The sequence below is a fragment of the Cinclus cinclus genome, chromosome 2 (assembly GCF_963662255.1).
Source record: "Cinclus cinclus chromosome 2, bCinCin1.1, whole genome shotgun sequence".
Taxonomy (NCBI): Eukaryota; Metazoa; Chordata; class Aves; order Passeriformes; family Cinclidae; genus Cinclus; species Cinclus cinclus.
Window position 1 is genome coordinate 50214861 of NC_085047.1, and position 19704 is coordinate 50234564.

General features: G+C 46.9%; 1 protein-coding gene across 1 annotated transcript; it reads left to right on the top strand.

The window, feature by feature from the left end:
- The first annotated feature begins 5922 nt into the window (after positions 1 to 5922).
- Positions 5923 to 12930, top strand: ALOX5AP (arachidonate 5-lipoxygenase activating protein). Its single transcript, XM_062514693.1, has 5 exons — positions 5923 to 6007; positions 9561 to 9660; positions 10644 to 10714; positions 12049 to 12130; positions 12768 to 12930. The coding sequence occupies exons 1-5, from the start codon at positions 5938 to 5940 to the stop codon at positions 12928 to 12930; spliced, it is 486 nt and encodes a 161-aa protein (XP_062370677.1). The 5' UTR covers positions 5923 to 5937.
- The last annotated feature ends 6774 nt before the right edge of the window (positions 12931 to 19704 follow it).

Below are 19704 nucleotides of genomic sequence, written 5' to 3' on the forward strand. Positions count from 1 at the left end.
TGAAGAACAGAAGACAGGATTCACCCCACAGTGATTTTTGATAATGATTTGCAAGAGCTAATGAAAGTGGGAACACTGACAGAAATGAGACTGGGTGAAAGAGACTTCTCAAAGCAGAGTGGAGAGAAAGACCTCTGAATCTACTGCCCACGCAGCCTCACCTCAGCTCTAAAGTCTATAAAATGAATTATTAGTCAAATTGCAGCCACATAAAAGGTAATAAGGTGATAAAGGCAGAAAACCTAAGTTACAAAAACCAAATCAGCGAGGAAGATATACTCTAGATGGATGAGGGCCAAGTCTGGGAATACTTAAGCAACCTACATGTACACATAAGTCCATTGGTCCTGGTGGGACACATCCACAGGTGCTGAGAGAGATGGCAGATCCATTGCAATCTCCATCAGCTTTGATCAGTCATGGAAATGAGGAGAAGTGCCCAAGGATAGGAATAAAGCAACATCACCCCCATCTTCCAGAAGGGCAAGAAGGATGACTGGGGAACCAAAGGCTGGTCAGCTTCACCTCAATCCCTGGGAAGGTGATGGATGACCTAATCCTGGAAACCATCTTCAGGCACTTCAAAAACAGTGAAATCACCAGCAGTCAGTCAGTATGGCTCGAACAAGGGGAAGTCATGTTTGACATTTTGGTAGACTCCCATGGTGAAGTGATTGGCCTGGTAGAGAGGAGGGCAGTGGGTGTTGTCTGCTTGGACTTCAATGAGGCCTTTGACACTGTCTCCCGTGAGAGCCTTGCAGAGAAGCTGTTGATGTCTGGTTGGATAAGCAGACAGTGAGGTGGATTGAAAAGTGGCCAAACCATTGTGTCCAAAGTGTGGCGATAAGTGGCATGATGTAGTTGGATGCCAGTAACTAACAGTGTACCCCAGGGATCAATATTGCACAGCATTCCATTAATGATCTGGATGATGGGCCAGAGCTCACCTTCAGCAAGTTTGCAGACAGCACCAAACTCACAGGAGTGGCAGACAGAGCAGAGGGTGATGCTCCTGTCCAGAGGGACCTAACAGGTTGGAGAAATGGACTGACAGATACCTAATGAAGTTCAGAAAGGAGAAGTACAAAGTCTTTCAGCTGTAGACAAAAAAACCATCATGCACCAGTACATGCTGGGGACGTCCTGGCAGAAGGATTCAACCTGGCAGAAAGGAATTTGGGTTTCCTGGTGGACAGCAAGTTGAATGCAAGCCAGCAATGGGCCTTTATGGCCACGAAGGTGAATGGTACCCTGGGTCACATCAGACAAAGCAGTGCCAGCAGGTCAACAGAAGTGATTCTGCTCCTCTGCTCTGCTCTGCTGTGGTGAGGCCGCATCTGAAGTACTGTGGGTAGATTTAATTTTCTTCCTAGTAGCTGGCATGTGGCTCTGTTTTGGATTGGTGCTGGAAACACTGCTGATCACAAAGGGATGTTTCAGTCACTGCTGAGCAGGATTTATGCAAAGTCTATGCCTTTTCTGCCTCTCACATCACCCCACCAGGGAGTGGACTGGGGGTGCACAAGAGTTGAGAGGGGACAGAGTGGGGACAGCTGACCCTAGCAGATCCAGGGATTGCCCCATACCTTATGGCATCATGCTCAGCATATAAAGTGAGGGGAAAAGGAGAAAGGAGAGAATATTTGGAGTGATGGCATTGTCTTCCACAGTAACCATTATGTGTGATGGAGCCTGGCTTTCCTGGAAATGGCTGAACACCTGCCTGCCTGTGGGAAGCAGTGAACACTCAGATTAATTTTTTGTTTTTATTTGCTTGTATGTGTGGATTTTCCTAACCCTTTTCTCACTTCTATCCTTCTGATTCTCTCCCCCATCTCACTGGTGAGCAAGTGTCTGTGTAGGGCTGAGTTGCCAGCTGGGGTTGAACCGTGACAATGGGACACAGAGGGTGAGGAGGAGGAGGCTGTGCCAGGGGACCCAGAGGGACTACAGCTTCTGTCTTCCAGCTCTGCTTCGAGCTGAATATGTACCAATGGAATATGAAGACAGTAAGTGAAAGGAAGAAGCCTGTGCAATGTGGAGAAGGAGGGGTTTTTGAGGCGGTGCTCTGTCAGCTCATTCTCTTGGCTGTGCAGAATGAAGGCAGCATTTTAAAAACTGCAGCACTGTCCTTTTCTTCATGCTGCACTTCATATTTCCATTTCTGTTCATGTACTCTGCTGGGGTTTTGTCAGGGTTCAGCAAGGATGCAGTGCTGAGGCAGGCTGACATGACAGCAGGTATCACCCACACGTGCGTTTGTGTACTACTACATTTGATAGGGCTGTGGAGCTTTAGATTTGCAAAACACGGTGCTAATATTAACCATCCAGTCCAAGAGGCTTGTGTCCCCTTGCACTTATGACAAAGCATGACAGCTAGCATTCATATGTGGGAGCTTCACACGAGCAGCCTTTATTTTATCAAGAGACACACTTTCATTGGAGTCCTTTCTGCTGCACTCTGATCAGAGTGCATAAGAGGAGAGATGAACTTCCCAAAAGATATTTATAGATCTGTGTTCCCAGTCCTTTCCTCTTCACCATGAAAGCAATTCTACAAAGGGATTATTTTGACTGGCTGTTCAAGATTCCAGAGGAGGAGATTAATGTGCAGGAAGCCTCGCAGCACAACTGGAAAAGCTCGCTGGCTTTGCACATTTTCGTGAGCTTCATGGTTCACTGTGTCAAGGTTATCTTCCTCAGACAGCACAATGTGGATGTCAAACAGCCGTGCATCAAGCAATAGGGCTGGGGTCTGACAGCAGCTGCAGAAGTGCTGAATTGCCTGTGCTTGAAGAGGTCTGACCACAGCTGGGGGTTACAGAAGGTGCAGGTGCTGTTCCCCAAGGTGTATATCCCTCCCCCCATAGCCCACCCCTTTTTATTTTTTTTTCTATACTCTGGAATATCCCTTATTTCAAATGGCCAAGTGAGCTATGATGGAGGTGTTTTGCACTGATCTTTCTCCCAGGTGGATGGGCTTTTCCAGTAGTGCCAACTTTGAACTTTGTCTTGTCCAGACAGTGATCCTGTGTGTGTTTAGGTCTCAGGGAGAGAAAACATTTTAGTATGTAGATATAGAAAAAACTGTTAGCAGAGTAATTTTAGCCCTCCCTTGCCAAGGGAATTTCCCAAATTGCAAAAATATTGCCAGAATCTCCTTCTACCCTGCAGCTATTCCAGTGCCAAGGGGTATGAAAAGGTAATATTCCTCCCCACTAGGGGTTGCTACTCTGTCTGGCTATACAACAGTGTTGCCTTGCCATGGCAAAGGGACTTCTTCTTCCATGTCTCACATACCATCTTAATTCCTTGTTTTTCCTCAAGCAGAGCCGTCGGAGTGATGCTGCACTTAAAAACAATCAAACAATAAAAAAAATCAAAACCCTGCAGTTCCTTTCTTAAGGCAGCCATACCAAACAGGTTCTTGCTGGCAAAGCTTTTTTCTCCCTGCACAACAAGAAATCATTTTAACAAGCCCTGGAGTTCATGTCATCGTTTTTTTTACTGTAGGGAGGAGTGTGAAACCCTGCTTTCCTCCGCACATACATGTGGGTTGGCTTTGGAGCAAACCTGGGTAAGAGGAGGGAGCAGGCTGGGTTTCCAAAAAATCTCTGGGGATATCAAGTGCCAAAATGCCAAAGCAGTGCCAGGGGACAAGGGGAAATCAGAAAGGGCATAGCAAAAGAGCAAAGTGAGGATAAGTGTGTGGTGAGAGGCACTGAGCAGCAGCAAAGCAAAGAGCTGGAAAACAAATAGCAGGACAAGGAGAAAGCAAAGGCAGCAACAGCTCATCTCTCATGATGTGGCCAGCGCAGAGGGTGAGGGATGGGAGCTTGGGTCAGCCAGCTGGAAAACCTGCTAGCATAAACTCCTTGTGTGTTGTGGGTTTTTTCTGCATTCTGGCAACTTCACACCTCAGCAGCCTGATTTCTACCCTTTTTATACAAGAGTTCTGCTGAATAGAAGTCATCTCTGGGAAGTCTTTGATAGTGGAGAAGCGTGTGTGTTTTCTTGGCAAGTTGGAGCAGGCTCATGTGCTTGTACTGCCACTTGTAAATCAAAAGCAAGCTGCAGGCTGCCTGGTAGGTTTGCACCGGCACAAAACAGGTAGCAGAAGGAGAAGGCTCAGCACCTGCTGCAGGAAGATGACTGGGAATCCTCCTACCACAGATGCCTGGAGGACCTGTGCTCTCCCCTTTGCCCTGTTCTGTCAGCAGCTCCCTCCTGCTTGCCCATGCTCATGCATAGCTCCTGTCTTTACAGTCATAACATTGATTTCTGCTCATACAATATTCTTCCTTTTACTTAATTCCATAATGGCTTTTAGGTGGTGGGTTTTTCTTCTCAGGAGATTACTAGATGCTTAGCATTAAATATCATCCCTAAATACCAGCTACAACCCTGGGCTCAGTAGACCACTAAATATAAATGTTGATGTTCAACTAGGAAAATATCATATTCTGAGGGAAAAGAGAACTTTAGCCTGAATAAAAGCATTCTCAAAGAGCTGTTGTGCTTCTCTTTTTGTTCTTGGATTTGAGTTTTTTCCTAAAGCAAGTCTGGCAAATGTTAAAAATCTGAAGAAAAAGTCATAGGCCAAATCTAAACCTTGATACTCTTTACAGCCTTGCTTCTCACACAGTGGTATCTGTATGGACTGGGAAGGCATCCCAGAAAGACAGCCTTTTCCAATTCTGGTAACTATGTCACAGCTCACAATGTTAATCACCTACCTCTCAGCCAGTTCATTTCTGTGTATTTGTTTATACCCAAAGTATATGAGAGTTTTCCATATATAAGACTGTGGATTTCAAAAATTTGCATGATAGATAGGCTGGGTAAAAATACCATTGTAAGTAAATGTGTCTCATTGAAAAAGATGTGTTTTGCAGGCTGGATCTTGCCGGGAATTCCTACCTGGCTGTGAGTGATCAGACCACTCAGAGTGAGAGCTGATTTGCCTGTGACAGTAACTGGGAGTTATCTCTCCCTGCCCTTATCTCAACCCCTTAGGCTTTTGTTGTATTTTCTCTTCCCTGTCCAGCTGAGGAGGGGAGAGATAGAGTGGCTTGGGTGGGCACCTGATATTCAGCCAAGGTAAACCCACCTCTCTGTCCAACACTGCAGCCTGTGCTCCTATGCCAGCTTCATCAGGGGTTGGATCCAAGCTGTGAACGTGCTATATTGGGCTTCAAGCACTAAAATTGGGTCACTGTGAAGTCTGAGCCTGTAAAATGCTGAATGCTTGTAGCTGTTACTCTCTTCCAAGGAGTTATTTGTAGGGGGAAGGATGCAGGATCCATGCCTGGTAACAAAAGACATATTTCTGTGCTCACCAGCAATGCTCACAGTACTGGTGTACTGCCCATTCCAATATGCCAGGGGGGTCAGGAGCTCTGCTTGTGATGTGCAGGCCTGGGGTCTCCTCACTCTTGAGATTGATGGAGATGTGACCAGAGAGAGCATCTGTGCATGAGAGCAACACCACTGCTGAGACTTGTCAACATAATTTCTCTCCCAGCTACTTGTGGAGTGGTTGGGCACTTGGTGACAATGTCATGGTAGCCTGACTGGTTTCTCCCAGCCCTTTGCTGTTCCACACAGCTATCCAAGTGCTTGGACATGTTTTAGATATCCAGGTTTTGCTTGTGTGTAGGAAGGGCAATAGGTATTTTTCCATATCATATATCCTCTTAGATCACAGACATGTGAACTCTTTTCTCCCTGGGCTTCATCTGTACACAGTGAGTGAGCAAGCCTGGGGTTATTGGTCTGGCAGGCACCAGAGCAGGGGGTGCTGCCCCTGTCCTGTGAAGCCATAGGAAGTGTTTCATGATTCAAGATAAGACCTTCACTTCCTCCTTCTGTGCTTGTAGAACTGAGCTGCCACTGAGGCTGCACCATCCACCCTGACAGTGAGCCCACTCTCAGAATGGACCAGGAGACCCTGGGAAGCATTGTCCTGCTTGCCATCGTCACCCTGATCAGTGTTGTCCAGAACGGTAAGACACAAATAAACATTTATTTAAAGGATAGAAGGAAGCTGAGGAAAGTTCAGGATGACATATGCTGAGCTGATCTTTGGATAGATAATCTTTGGTTAAAAGTACATGCATGCTTAGGCATGGCTTTGGCTTTAGAAATGACCTTCTAAGCACGGAATTTTGTGTGATATTGTGGCAGCATCCTGACAGTCGCATGGTCTAATTCTCTGACATTCTAGAGTGAGTTTGTTACACATTTCAGCTAATGTAAGGACTAATTTTCTGGGATACCCTGTGGCAATATATATTTTGATTTGATGATTAAGGCCTTCTTTTCTGATCTAGGTCCCTTCTATGCTCAGCCAGGGCTGCTCTCAAGCTGGGGTCCTGCTGCCATGGGCAGGGATGGAATCTCTGGGGGGCTGCAATGTGTCAGACCTTTGCATGGAGCTCAGTGAAGGGGACAGAATTGGAGGAGTCTTTGTGGGCTATTTGTGGGCAGGCAGCTCTCCTGCTTTCCTGCATATCCAAGTCCTGCAGTATAACTAATCTCAATCAACAGGTGGTCCCAAGAACACTGTACATTTCCTGAGATGGTGAAGTTCCCTTCTCTAGCTCTTATTCAGACCTTGTACAGTCCCTTGTAAAGTCTTCAAGATTTTTTAAATAAAACAAGTATCTCTCCTGTCCAAATTTGATTTTAACTTCTTCATCCTCTCTTGCAAATACCTATTTTAGCAGGAAATTCTGCCCAGAATACAAAGAAAAGATTGAGTTTTGCATCAGCTGCACTAAGTTTGCCCAGGTTCAAAGAGATTCAGCAGATGGATGGAGAAAATTCCAGAAATCTGTAGTGAAGATTTCATATTACAAATGGGAGACTCCCACTGAACACAAAGTCCTAGGAAATGGGCTATTCTTGGTCTGCTGCAGAGAGGGGGAAGTGGTGGGAGCCTAGCTGCCAAGAAGCAAAAAAAATAAAAAATAAAAAATATGCAGACTGGTTTAGTTTCAACATAGGCACTAAACGCCACATCATTTAACCCAATGCTATTCTCTGGTAAATGCACAGCGTGTGACATCACCAGAATATGGCACATTAAGACCAGAGCATGTACTGGAATTAAGAAAATGTGTCAAATATATATTTCTTGCTGTGTAATCATATGACTTTATATGCAGGTTTTTTTTTCCTCTCACTTGGACATGTCAGACTTCCATCCATGTGCTTTTATCTGTCTCTGCAATTATTGACCCACTGCTCCAAAGGGGAAGTAGGATGCTTGGCAGAGTCTGCCAAGCACGTGAGGCAGACAGCCCTAAACCATGATTTCAAGCTTTGTATCGTCTGATTTCCTCTTCCCAAGCTTTCTGTCTAGAAAGACCAGACCTGATATGCAATCCTGCAGTGAATACAATTATGAAGGCAGTAGAAATGCTTGTCAAGGGGTATCAGGTGTACTGAACTCTTGCTGTGGCTCTCATTCAGCAAAGCACTTGGGCCTCTGCTTGATTGTTTCTGAGTGCATGAAGTCCATACCACGTAAATTTGTGATTAAATGCTTCTCTGCATAGTATGCAGAACTAGAAAACAGCTTGAATGCTGTTATTCCTAAAGATGGAGGTGGGCTATGGTGCTGCCCCAGTCTGGTGTCATTTACTGTCACCTTGTTCAAGATGGAATCTCCACATCCTACGGAATGACTCATGTGACCGCATACCGCTGAATGATGCACACAGCCTAAAGTTCTGTTCTTTTATCAGAGAGATGTTGCAATGCAGCAGCTTTCAGGGCAAATCAGTTGTCATTGCTGAGCAGATCAGGACAGAGGAAGCAAAGCAGAGAGAAATAAGGGGCATGTTTGCAAGAGCTGGCAATGTGGCATCATCAGCTCCCAGTTTCTGTTGGCATGGACTTGTGAAACAACCAGGCTTACACCGAACTCTTGCACATTACCTTGATCAGAGTGGGACTGCCACTTTTCAGGCTCTGGGCAGTCTGTGCAGCCTTGGAGCCTCAGGGCATTATCTCCTGGAACAACTGAGGTGAATTAAACCTCCCCACTACAGCCTTGCTCTGCTCACTCTTCTCATGATGGCTTGTGAAAGCACCCTCTTGCCCCCTGGCATTGTGGAGCCTCTCTGCAGCAGCAAGCTGATATTTGGGAAGTGGCAGTACCTGCAGCAGTGGAGAGAGAGATAAATAGCTTACTTGGCTTTCTCGAAAACTGTGGTATTTTCCAGAGATTTTCCATACATGATAAAAGAAAGGGAGGAGATATGCTGCCAGTGAGTCCATGTGGTCCCAGACCTGCAGGAAGTGGTTTCTCATCTGTGCAGTTCAGCGCTGGACCAAAAAGTTCTGGTCAACTCTGTCCTCTTCAATTAGGTCCTCTTAGTCGCTGTAGGCAGGATGAGCTCTTTCCAGAGGCTGGGCTGGTGTGCAGATGGAGAAGCTGAGAACTCTGTGCCACTGGATGGTGTCTGGTCTGGGTCCCCCAGGAGCCAGCCAGCGAACTGTGCGGGTGGCAGTGGGAGGATCTGCAGCCTGGCTCAGAGTAGGGGTGCTGGCAAAAGCACTGTGGGTTGTTCTGCAGAAGGGCTCTATGTACCCAGGGGATCCCACAAAACCGGGAACTGAAAAACTCAGTAATTTTTATTAAAGACGATGGAAGTACAAAAGACCTATTTACAGCATCAGTGAAGGGGGAAAAAAAGGCAACTCTTCAGCTTGCAGGGATGAAATGCTGCAGCTTATCTAGTTAAATTTTTGTTGTTATAATTATGTATTTCCTGATGGGTTATCCTTTATGTGTATATATTAGGTTAAGATTCCAAACCATAGAGTGATTTGGACACACTTGAGATGGGGTGCATGACAACAGAAAGCCTGCAGCTTGTAGCCTGAGCTCTCTCTGATGTATTTAGACGTATGATTGATGGTCTCTGGTTTAGTGTCATCAGATAAATATGTTTGTCAAGAGCATGATACATTATCTTGAGGTACTGCATTTTTGCAGCAGCTAACACTCTGACACAACCCTGTTGCTTAAAAGGAGGATACAGATCAGCCACTAAGACCAGGCTTTCTTTAGGCCTTTCTGGGGGAAAAAAAAAAAAACATAAAAAACAGCCCTGCAGGATGTCCTTGGTTTGGCAAATGGGTTTCACTGAAAGAGAATAGACTCTCTTGTCTCTCTGCTTTGCTGGAGAGCAAGATTTGGGGTTGGCAGCTCTGACTGCAAAGATCTTTTCCTACTGGGAGCTCAAAGGACTGGGTCAGGGCAGTGCTTCTGCAGCAGAGATGCAGACACTGCCCAAAGTGCAATGTTGGGATGAAGCAGGGATTGGAGGTGAGAGCCTGCTACCAGTCACATACAGACAAGTGGGGATGCACGGTGGGTGTCAGGGCGAGCACACTGGCCACATCCTGCACCCTCACACACCTGTGTCTTCTCCTGCCATCTGTCCAGCATGGATGCTCATGGGAACCAGGTTGAGCCCACAAAGCCCAGCTTCTGCAATATCTTCAGATGACGTCTCAGACTGAATACTCTGTGTTTTTTAACAGCTTTTTTTGCTAACAAAGTGGAACATGAAAGCAGACACTGCAATGGGAAGGGGTTGCAGCGGCAGGGATCCTCCTACTTCGACCGTGTCTATACTGCCAAGTGAGTAGACAAGAACTGAGGAATCTGTGAAGGCAGAGTGGGGTTCATCATGCTCTGCATTAAAATTAAATCCAAACCCTCTTGGGGGCCACGGGTGGATTCCAAATTCCCTCAGATGAGGCTTTGTATATAATCCCTGGCAGTGCTCAGTTTTCAGACAAGAGGTTTTCAGATATACTTGCTGGCTGAATCCAGGAAGGCAACCCTTCTCGACACCATGTGCTACATCTATATAGGTCCTGCAGCTATCACAAGTACTGTGTCCCTTCATCTGGGAGCAAGTTCACTCTTCCCTGCTGCAAGTGTGGCACAGGCACAGCCAGAGTCCCAAGGGCTCAAAAGAAAAGAGCCAGCAGAGACCTCAGCCTGCTAAGGAGCGGATAGGTGGCAGAGCTTGTACAAATCCCTTGGTCTCTGGCACCTCCCTTGGAACACAGCTCTCCACTCGTTTGCCACATAGAATCACTCTCAACTTCTTCACTTCTCCCTCTCAGAAAGCATTCACAGATGAAGGAGGCAGCTGGAAACCATTCCTATTCCCCTGTAAAGACATGTGTTAATTCTGTGAGACACTCTTATTTGTGATGCAATTCTACATTTGTTGGTTTCATCCAACAGCTTTATTAATATGACTCAAGTACAAGGACTTTAAGCCAATAAAGCTCACAGCATCTATCATGATCAAAGAGGTTAGGGAGAAAGAGGCATTCACAGGTGCCAGATGGGCACAGGATGGTTTGCTTTCCTCATTAGGCAGCACAAAGGCATCCATTATCTGAGTGAGAAAACAGGGAAGCAGACGTGGGTGAGGAGCCCAGCCCTTGGCAGGTCAGGGGCCTCCCACTGCTCTGGGGTAAAAGTCTACTCTCAAGAGCACCAGTGCAGTCCAAATTCATCTGCCACCATTCTCTGCTGGCAAAACATACTGATTTTTTTTTCTATTTGCCTGTACTCTGATTTGTCTCCTAAAAATTCCATTCTAGCCAGAACTGCGGACACGCATACCCTACGTTTCTCGCTGTGCTTTGGTGTGCTGGCCTTCTCTGCAGCCAAGGTAACACTCTTTTGTTTGGTTTTATGTACCCCCTTCAGCCTGGCACCACATTCAGCAAAGGATGGTGAGCACTTTGGAAGTTACATTTTCAAGGACCAATGCTCCTGCAGCAGGGAAACCTCTCTTACCCTCCTGTGCTGGAGCTAAGCCTGCTGCTTGAGTAGCAGCACAGTTGTGGCATGGCTTGGCTTGGCTTATGTCAACACATGTGTCCCCAGACTTGATTCAAGGTAATCCAGGCCAGGGACATTTCCCACACTGGCACTATGGATGAGTTCCCTTTGTTTTGGGTGAAGGGTTTAGCACTTGGTTGCTGGATTATTGCCACATTATTCAGTCTTGGGGCAGGAAATGGGCTCAATTAATTAAATTGCCAGAACTGCCAGCTCTCCCCTGTGCTGAGGGCTATTAACCTGTATTTCTAACTGTGGTCTTCAATGCAATGTGAATTTATCTAACATTAAGATGAGCGCTTACCTGGGGTACATGTCTAATCCTTCTGGAAAAAAAAATCAAAAAAGGAATTTCCTGACCAGAAGAAGAAGGAGTTTTGTCTGCAGCTGTGGGAAAGGCTAGAATTATGGGGGAAATCCCGTTTTTAATGCTCAGAAGTTAGTATTGGACCATAGTGTATCCTTCACCTGCTCCTGGTGAAGTACATCTACCAACTGCCTTCTATTTCTGCTGAGGACATTGCCTGAGTTGGCACTGTCTTTCCTGAGGCTGGTATGGCCCACACTGGATTTCACAAAGTCATAGAATAGCTTGGGTTGGAAAAGATCTCAAAAATCATCTCGTTACAATTCCCTTGCCAGGGGCAGGGACACCTTCCACCAGACCACGTTGCTTGATGCCCCATCCAACCTGGCCTTGAACACTTCCAGGGATGGGGCATCCATAATTTCTCTGTGAAACCTGTTCCAGTGCATCACTCTCATGGTGAAGAACTTCTTCTTTATATATAACCTAAGCCTGCTCTCTTTCAGGTTAAAGCCATTTCCCTTGTCCTATGAGTTTATGTCCTTGTGAAACGTCCCTCTCCAGCTTTCTTGTAGACTTCCTTTCAGTACTGGAAGGATGATGATGAGTCTGTGCTCTGCAGTGGGCACAGTTGTATGCAGGATTACACCCACAAAGTCTTCAGAAAAGCTGGAGTGAGGGCAAGGCAAGTGTTGTTTCCCATGCAGAGGTCTCCATCCCAGTTCCAGTGCTTGTCCCATAACCCAAGACTGTAGATTCCTGTTTTCCATTCTAGCCCAGGCAGCAGATGGGGACAGTGCATACAGTGAGACCCGGGCTGATGTTTTTAATGCCTTGTTTTGTCCTTTACCCAGCTCCTGCTGCCTTTGCTGGCCTGATGTACTTGTTTGTGAGACAGAAGTACTTTGTGGGCTACCTCGGGGAGAGGACTCAGAGGTAAGGATTTGTAGAGCCTCTTAAGAAAATCCAGAATGTGGTATCAGTACAGCTGGATGCTGTGTTTCCACAGCAGAGCCACCAGCTTGCGGTTCTACCTGCAAGAGCTGCTGGCATTGGGTAGTGGAGGAAAGCCCCTCTCTTCTGGAATAATGGGGGTAGATGTGGGAAATGTCGGATGTGCAGCAGCACTGGAGCCAGGGGGCCTGCTGCTCCTGCTCACAGGACTCTCTGCAAACAGAGGTTTGCATGTTTGTGCCACTATTTGTGCACAAGATTGTCCTTTTATATTAATATTTATATTTTATTTACGTTAAAAAAGCAAATTACATGCATGCAGAATTGTCCCACAGTCCGCAATGGATGAGAACACATTCAAGTCCCTCTAAACAGACACTTTTGTAAGCAGCAGCCTCCGCTGAGAACACAAGGTCAAATCCAGACCCAAATGGATCCTGAAAATTAAATTTAAGTCTTCTCAAGTGCCCGGCAATGCAAGACAGAAAAGAAATTTGCCCCCCTCTCTCAGCCCCTGAGGTCTTTCAGTTGGTCTCAACAGCAGAGTCTGAAGTCTAAGGGTTCTTGCATGAGATGATGCTCATTAACAAATTGCTTTCCCCCATTTCTGTCTCCTCAGCATTCCTGGTTACTTGTTTGGGAAGCGCATCATTTTGTTCCTGTTCCTCATGTCTGTGGCTGGGATACTCAACTACTATCTCGTCTTCTTTTTCGGAAGTGACTTTGAAATACACATTAAGACGATAACCAGTGCGATCTCTCCATTGCTGCTCATACCCTAACTCCCCACAGCACTGAGGGGTCAGCATGCTTCAAGTATCGATGCCCAGAAGATGCTATAATTCAACTGTTTAAGAAATGAACCCATAACCCAGTGAGATTTCTGTAAATCTCATTCTTGACAGGCTCTGTACTATGATTTAGCCTTGCTTTTCTCTTCATGAAAAAGATTTATCGTGAGCACTCAGCATGCCCAAGGAATGGTAACAACTTTCACTTAATTCTTTAGAATTTTCTCCCTAAAGTGTGTCTTGCAAGCTGATTGCGTGACTAGAAGGGACATTGTATGCTTGCTTCATAACTGTGTTGTACTTAGTTTTTGTCCCAAAACCCAGGATCCTCCCAGTGTCGCTCCTGACTGATGTCCCCCCCAGTCACCCTCACACACAAGAACAGCCTTTCACCAGCATCCCACATGCCCGCACAAAGGCACGGGCCAGCCTCTTCACCTACCCTTTCCCTCTGACTTGTGAATACCCAAGCTCTTGCTGATGCAGGAGGGTGGCAAATTGGCCCCTCTCTGATCTTCCTTGATAAATATTCATGTGCTAACACTCACCACACTGATCTCATTTACACTTCAGCCTCTTTGTTCTCCCAGAACTGGGAAAAGGAGTGGTGTGTAAATGAGGAGCTGGTGTATCACCAGTGGGGTTGGGTTTGTTTTGATTGGCTTTGTTTAATTAAACAGTCTAAAGCGATGCAATGTGTCTGCTGCCATCTTCTTGGCCTGGTGCATGATCCCAGTGGCTCAGCAGCTGGCTGGAGAGCTTGGACAGAGGGCAGGAGCACCGGGCTCTTTGGTCACCCTGTGCAAGACCCCCGAAGGACTGAGCTTGGCCAGCACTGCCCATCTATGAGCACGTTCAGTGTTCTGCTTCCAGCTCCGACAATGAGCCCCACAAGTCCACGCTGAGGAGGGCTGTGATTAGCGGTGCAGACAGAGGCAGGCAAACAGGTCGGTGCAATCTTTTTAAACATTGCTACCCTACGAGTGCTTAAGCTCTTAAGCCTGTCTCATTGCTGCATGCAGGATGGATAAAGCTGTATTTTATGACTCCTACGGGAGGGAATGAGACTTCTCACTGTGTGAGAAGAGGGTTTGCAGAGCTGTTTACAAAAGCAGGTGCAGAAAGCCATCTGCCTTTGTACTACACCAAGGCCAAAGGGTTTTGGTGCTGTCTCATTGGGGAAAGGTGCTTGTGCATGGCTGCTCTCCTCCGCAGCTGGCAAGTCATGTGCATCTTTTTCTTTTTTTGTGTTCTGCAGGAGTCTTAGATGGGAAAGATTAGTAATAGGCACACTTATTACATGATGATTATAAATGTTCTCCCTGGTTAGAATAGGTAATTAAAAAAATTGAATCTAACCTTCCAACCTATATCTGCTGAGACACCTTATTCCCAGGCAGGGCACTCATGTTCCTTCCCTCCCATCCTTCTCATAACACACTCCAAATACTCCTCACACCATGCTTTTCTGCCATAGCTCTCTTCATAGCTCATGCCAGCTGCCTATCCTTGGTGGAGACCCACTACCCTTCTTCCCCGTGTTGTCAACCCACCAAGGGATGGCAGAACCCCAGGAGGAGAGGGGCAACCTCAGTGGTCAGAAGCTACAGAACTCTTCTGCATTGCTGGGATCAGCAAAGGCTCATGCTGCCACCACCTTTAGCCAGTCCAGAGCAGGAGAAGCTTCACCAGCACCAGTCCCTGCTCTCCAGCCTGTTTGGTCTCCCTGAGGTCTGGAACTTGTTAATGGAAACCATCACTTGTGGCAGGTGGCTCTCCCAGCTCTATGTGTACACCTTGCAGGTCTTCTCAGACCTGGTTGAGTCTCCCCTGGGGCTTTTTTGTCCTCTATATCAAGAAACAGCTCATTTGAACACCTACTCCCTGTTAGCATGAGAAGCAGCTCTCTACCAGCCAGCTATAAAGGGAAGAAAGTTCAAGTGTCTATTTTGGGTCAGATAACCTGTTATAGCACTCTATGGCCTCTCCATTAGACTTGATGGTCATTGCAGGTCCCTTCCAACTCAAGTTTTCTGGGATTCTTTGTCGACTGGATGGTTGATTTTTACATAGTTGTACTTAAATATGAGCAGGTCATCTTTCAGAGGAACCAAAGCCCATCTTTTGCTGTAATGCTGTATTTTACAATATTATCTCCTACTTGCTTCCTCAAAACCTTTGTGATAACAAAAGAAATTAAAATGTAGGCAAAATCAATTTTCTGTTTATCTCTAAATGGAAATAGTATCAGACAAACAGGTGTAACATAAATTGATCACTATGTAAATTCTTGGTGAATGTCCTGATGTGTTTTCCATATTACAGGCAGGTCTTGTGGTTGCATTTGCCTTGCCACTCTTTCTGTGAAAGGAAGGCAACGTCAGTGATATTTGGGCTTTTCTCACAGTCTTACACAGCTCGAGTTTTTGTTTCCAGCAGCAAAACCCCCCAGATCTTGTTGGTACAGTTGTCAGCACTTAGCACACCATCTACTCAGAAAGATGCACACACAAGCTCTTTGCAAGGGGTTTGGACTAGATGACCTTTAAAGGTCCTTTCCACCCCAAATCAGTCCATTATTTTATGATTCTAGAGATAAACATGCAAAAATACAAACACCACTGTAAAAATCCATTCTGGGGTCATATACACAAGAACCTATGAGGACCAACTGGGCTGTGCTGGACTTGGGGGTGTGGTTGGTGGCACAAGTGACAGTCGCCTCTGATGGCTCCTGCTTAAGGCTGGCTTGAAAAGTCCAGGGGCCAGCACACATGTGTGGAGCAATGCACAGTATGGCAGCTCCTGACCAGGAGCCACAGCTGAATATAAAGAGCTAACACTTCCCAGTTCTGCTGATCAGCAGCAGCATGGCCAGCAGGAGCAGGGAAGTGATCATCCCCCTCTACTCAGCACTGATGAGGAACTGGAGATCTTACTGCTCTCTACGACTACCTGAAAGGTCTCTTCTCCCAAACAGCCAAGCAATAGGGCAAGAGGAAATAGCCTCAAGTTGCACCAGAGGAAGTTTAGATTGGATATTAGGTAAAATTTCTGCACTGAGAGGGTGGTCCAGCATTGGAACAGGCTGCCCAGGGAAGTGGGGGAGTCATCACCCTTGGAGGTATTTAAAAGCTGTGTAGATGTGGCACTGAGGGACATGGCTTACTGATGGAGTTGACAGCCCTGGGAAATCAGTTGGACTCAATGTCCTTATAAGTCTTCTCCAAGCTGAATGACACTGTGATTCTGTCATTGTGCTGATTCTGCTAATTGTCCCACTCACTGTGTTACCAGGCTGTGGGCTTTACTCCACCAGAGGTGCCCTGGCTCATTGCCACGGTGTGCCACTGCCACGCCTCGTGGCTGTGTGTGCATCAAAATCCCAGTTTGCACAAGCAAACATTCTGTCCATCAGTGCACAGGCACTGATGCATAGGCACAGTGTGTTTACTTACCATCTCTCTCTCTCTCTCTCTCTTATCTATCTATCTATCTATCTATCTATCTATCTATCTATCTGCCTGTCTGTCTGTCTGTCTGTCTGTCTGTCTGTCTCTAACCATGCTGTAGGTGCTGAGTCACGTGAATGCTGGAGGCTGTTCAGGGAAGGCAGGGAAGCAGGCTGCTCAGGCACCAGCCCTCTCACAGCTTGCAGACTGTGCACATCAGAGACTGCGGAGACTGCTGGAAGCCGGGATAGTGCAGGTTGCTTTTGATCTGCTGACAAAGGCCTGGAATACATGCAATATTTCTGCCACAGTAACCACGTCTGCTTCCTTACAGCACTACAACCCTCTAGTGGATACTCAGCCCCATCGGCACGCTGGTGCTGCTGGCCCTTCCCTCAAGGTTTGAAGCCTGACAGCAATGCAAAAGCATCCACATTTCTGGACAGGTGTATTGTTACTACTGAATGCTGTTTGTTATTATTCTTTTAAATAGGAGGCCCAGTCCTGAAGCAGGACTACCCGTGCCAAAGCAAGCAGTCCTGCTTAGCACAGGATCTGAGCAAGCAGGTAAAATCCAAGTGAAATAAGAAATTTGTGTGCACCAGCCACAAGGGTTTCTTGCAGTATTTCCTAAATTCCCAGTTTCCAAGAGCTTGGAAAATCCTTCTGTGCAGTATCAGCTTGGTCTAAGTCACACCTCTGCCAGGACAGGTTTCCAAATGTGTCTGTGAAGACTGGGAAAGTGATTCTGCTGGTGTGAAGAAAAGGCCAACCCTGAACATGTTCTTCAACTTCACCTGCTCTGAGGTTACTTTCTTCTAGCAGAGTAGCAGGTTTAACATTCACAGAAACCTTTCCAATATCCTGTTGGGATAGGATACTGCAAGGCACTGAACACTGGCCCAAGGCAGTGGTGTGCCACTTGCAGATGGCACTGGGAGCAAGAGTAGGTCATGCTTGGAAGTAGTCCACCCATGACAAGTGAAAGGGCAGTAAAAACTGAGAATAGTGGTATCATAACCACATTCATTGTTTGATTTTAAGTTGGTCTCACTGGAGTAAGCAGGATGAGCATTATAATGAAAAAGTTCTTTTTTGAGAGATTCTGCAGAGTCTAGCAGAGCCTGCCAGCACCTTTGCAGAGAACATGCTGACTCCTGGGAGAGGGAAGGATGATGTATGCCATGATATACCTTTGGAGCATGTAGGGGACAGGTACAAGCTTCACAATCCCTTTGGGTAAAGAAGACTGCTATCCCTGGAGCCACCAGGGAGCATGCAGGACACCTCAGCTCTGATTCCTATGTCTCAAGGGGTGAGGATGGAGAATCAGCCATTGTATTGCTGACTGGCTGCAGTGGAGCAAAAGCTGCTCTTAGCAGTACCATTGTGATCCCCATGCCCCATGGAGAGAGAATTGGTGGACTCTGCCTTTCATTGTACCTGCCCTGGCAGAGGGAGGCTGTGGGCAGGAGAGAATCAGCACTGCTCCATCCTGCCTGCTGGAACATCTCGCTGCTCCCAGCCAGCACACAGAAACACAGAAGCTGGCAGAAGTGAGATTCCTGCCCCAAAGGACAAATAGCCTTCACAGTGAGATGTTTTTCCCCTTTAGAGGAGAAATAACTTTTCAATATCAGCTGTGAGGATCTTCACACTGTGAAATGATTTCATCAGACAGAGGAGGTCCTGGGGCTTGGTGCTGGCTGCATACTGAGCTGCTCAGATGCTGTCCTCTGGGAGCTTCCTGCTCATGCTCAGGGGAAGGGAACCAGACACCGAAGGGGCAGCTGTGACATGGGGTGCAGAGAGGAAACGGGATGTGTTTTCCACCTAAGGAAATAAAGGTGTGATGGTGTTGCAGTGGAATTAAACTCGCAGTTATGGCAGTGCTGTTTCTGCCACTTGGGAACTGGCAGGAACTTGCTTGTGTGCCGTGTCCTCTCACAAGGCCAGGGGATGCTTTAGGAGGCTTCAGAGCAGCAGGCTGCTGCCTGCTGTGCTGCTATTTTCCACCACTCGTACAAGCATACGACTGATTTATTGTTCCTGTGTTTTACCAAGAGAGTGCCACTGCTGCCTTCATCCCCAAACAATGTGTTCTCTGCTTTTGGCACAGCACTTCAGAGGGTGTCAGTCTGATCCAGCAAGAGCCCCCTTGGTCCTCTGGGATTAAACAGAACAGCATGGTATCTCCTGGCCAGCTACTTTTTGCTATTCGTTTTGCTGCAGCAAAGGAATTTCTTTTCAATAGGCAGTGCCAGCCTTCCACTGCCCTCAGCAGATGGGAGGGGATGGTGGAAGTCCCTGCCAGCAGCTGTGAGGCTTCAGACATCTGTCCCTGTGCTCTACCATCACTGTGGGGACCACACACCTTTGCTGATGGACAGATTTACTTCCTTCTCTCAGCCCAGGCAGCTTCAGACATAAGGCAAAGCAGGCAGCCATTTATCACAGTTCAAGTTGCAGCCCAGTTCTGAACTATGTTTAACAATACCGAGGTTTCTTAGAGCGTATCTCGCTCCACTTGCCTTCAGCAGAGGCATTGCTGAAGAGCAGAAAATAATAGTTTTCATGGCATGACCCCTCTGCTTGGTTCAGCTCCGACCTCATTCCCCAAATCTCAGGTGCCCGTTCTCCCTGATCCCTGCAGGCTGCTTCCCAAACATTCCTTTCAGTGCCTACTTCACTCATTCATCCTTCTTTGTATTTTTTGTCCCCTCCATATCCCTTCTAATCAATGCACTTACTGGCTGAGCCACTTGATAAGCCATACAGGGACCTGATTTGGCTGAAAACAACCTTTTTTTCCCCTGTACTGTTTTGTTTTTTAACCTACCTCAACTCCCTGATCCCCATTGCTGCACGTGGGGACTTTAACAGAGGTCCTAGTGAGGTTCTCAGTGTGTCCCTTCTGTGTGGTGTAAATGCTGTGCTGATGTATCAGTCTTGAGATGCTCCTATGGGGCTTAGGCCTCCTTCCCCTACTTCCCACCAAGCCACCACAGAGTCACCCAGAGGCCAGCCCCCCCTTCTCTCCCCTCATACTGTCCATAGGATTGGCACAGCATCCCATGAAATACAGAAAACATGATTGACCTGCGGTTCTGGCCCAGCTTGCAACCTCTGCTGCAGATCTCTGACAGAACAGACCCTACCCATGATATACCTGTCACACTGCTCACAGGTGTGAAATAGCAGCAGGAAACTCTGCCCAAGCTTGTTATGGGTACCAAAAACCCTTCTGGTCATTGCTCATCCTACCCACAGCTGAATTTTTTCCTGGTCTGCTATATTTCAGAAGTGTACTTTC

Coding starts and splice junctions, on each gene's coding strand:
- ALOX5AP (XM_062514693.1), top strand. CDS start 5,938: ATGGACCAGGAGACCCTGGGAAGCATTGTCCTGCTTGCCATCGTCACC. Junction 9,661..10,643: donor GACCGTGTCTATACTGCCAA/GTGAGTAGACAA, acceptor ATTCCATTCTAG/CCAGAACTGCGGACACGCAT. Junction 10,715..12,048: donor TGGCCTTCTCTGCAGCCAAG/GTAACACTCTTT, acceptor TCCTTTACCCAG/CTCCTGCTGCCTTTGCTGGC.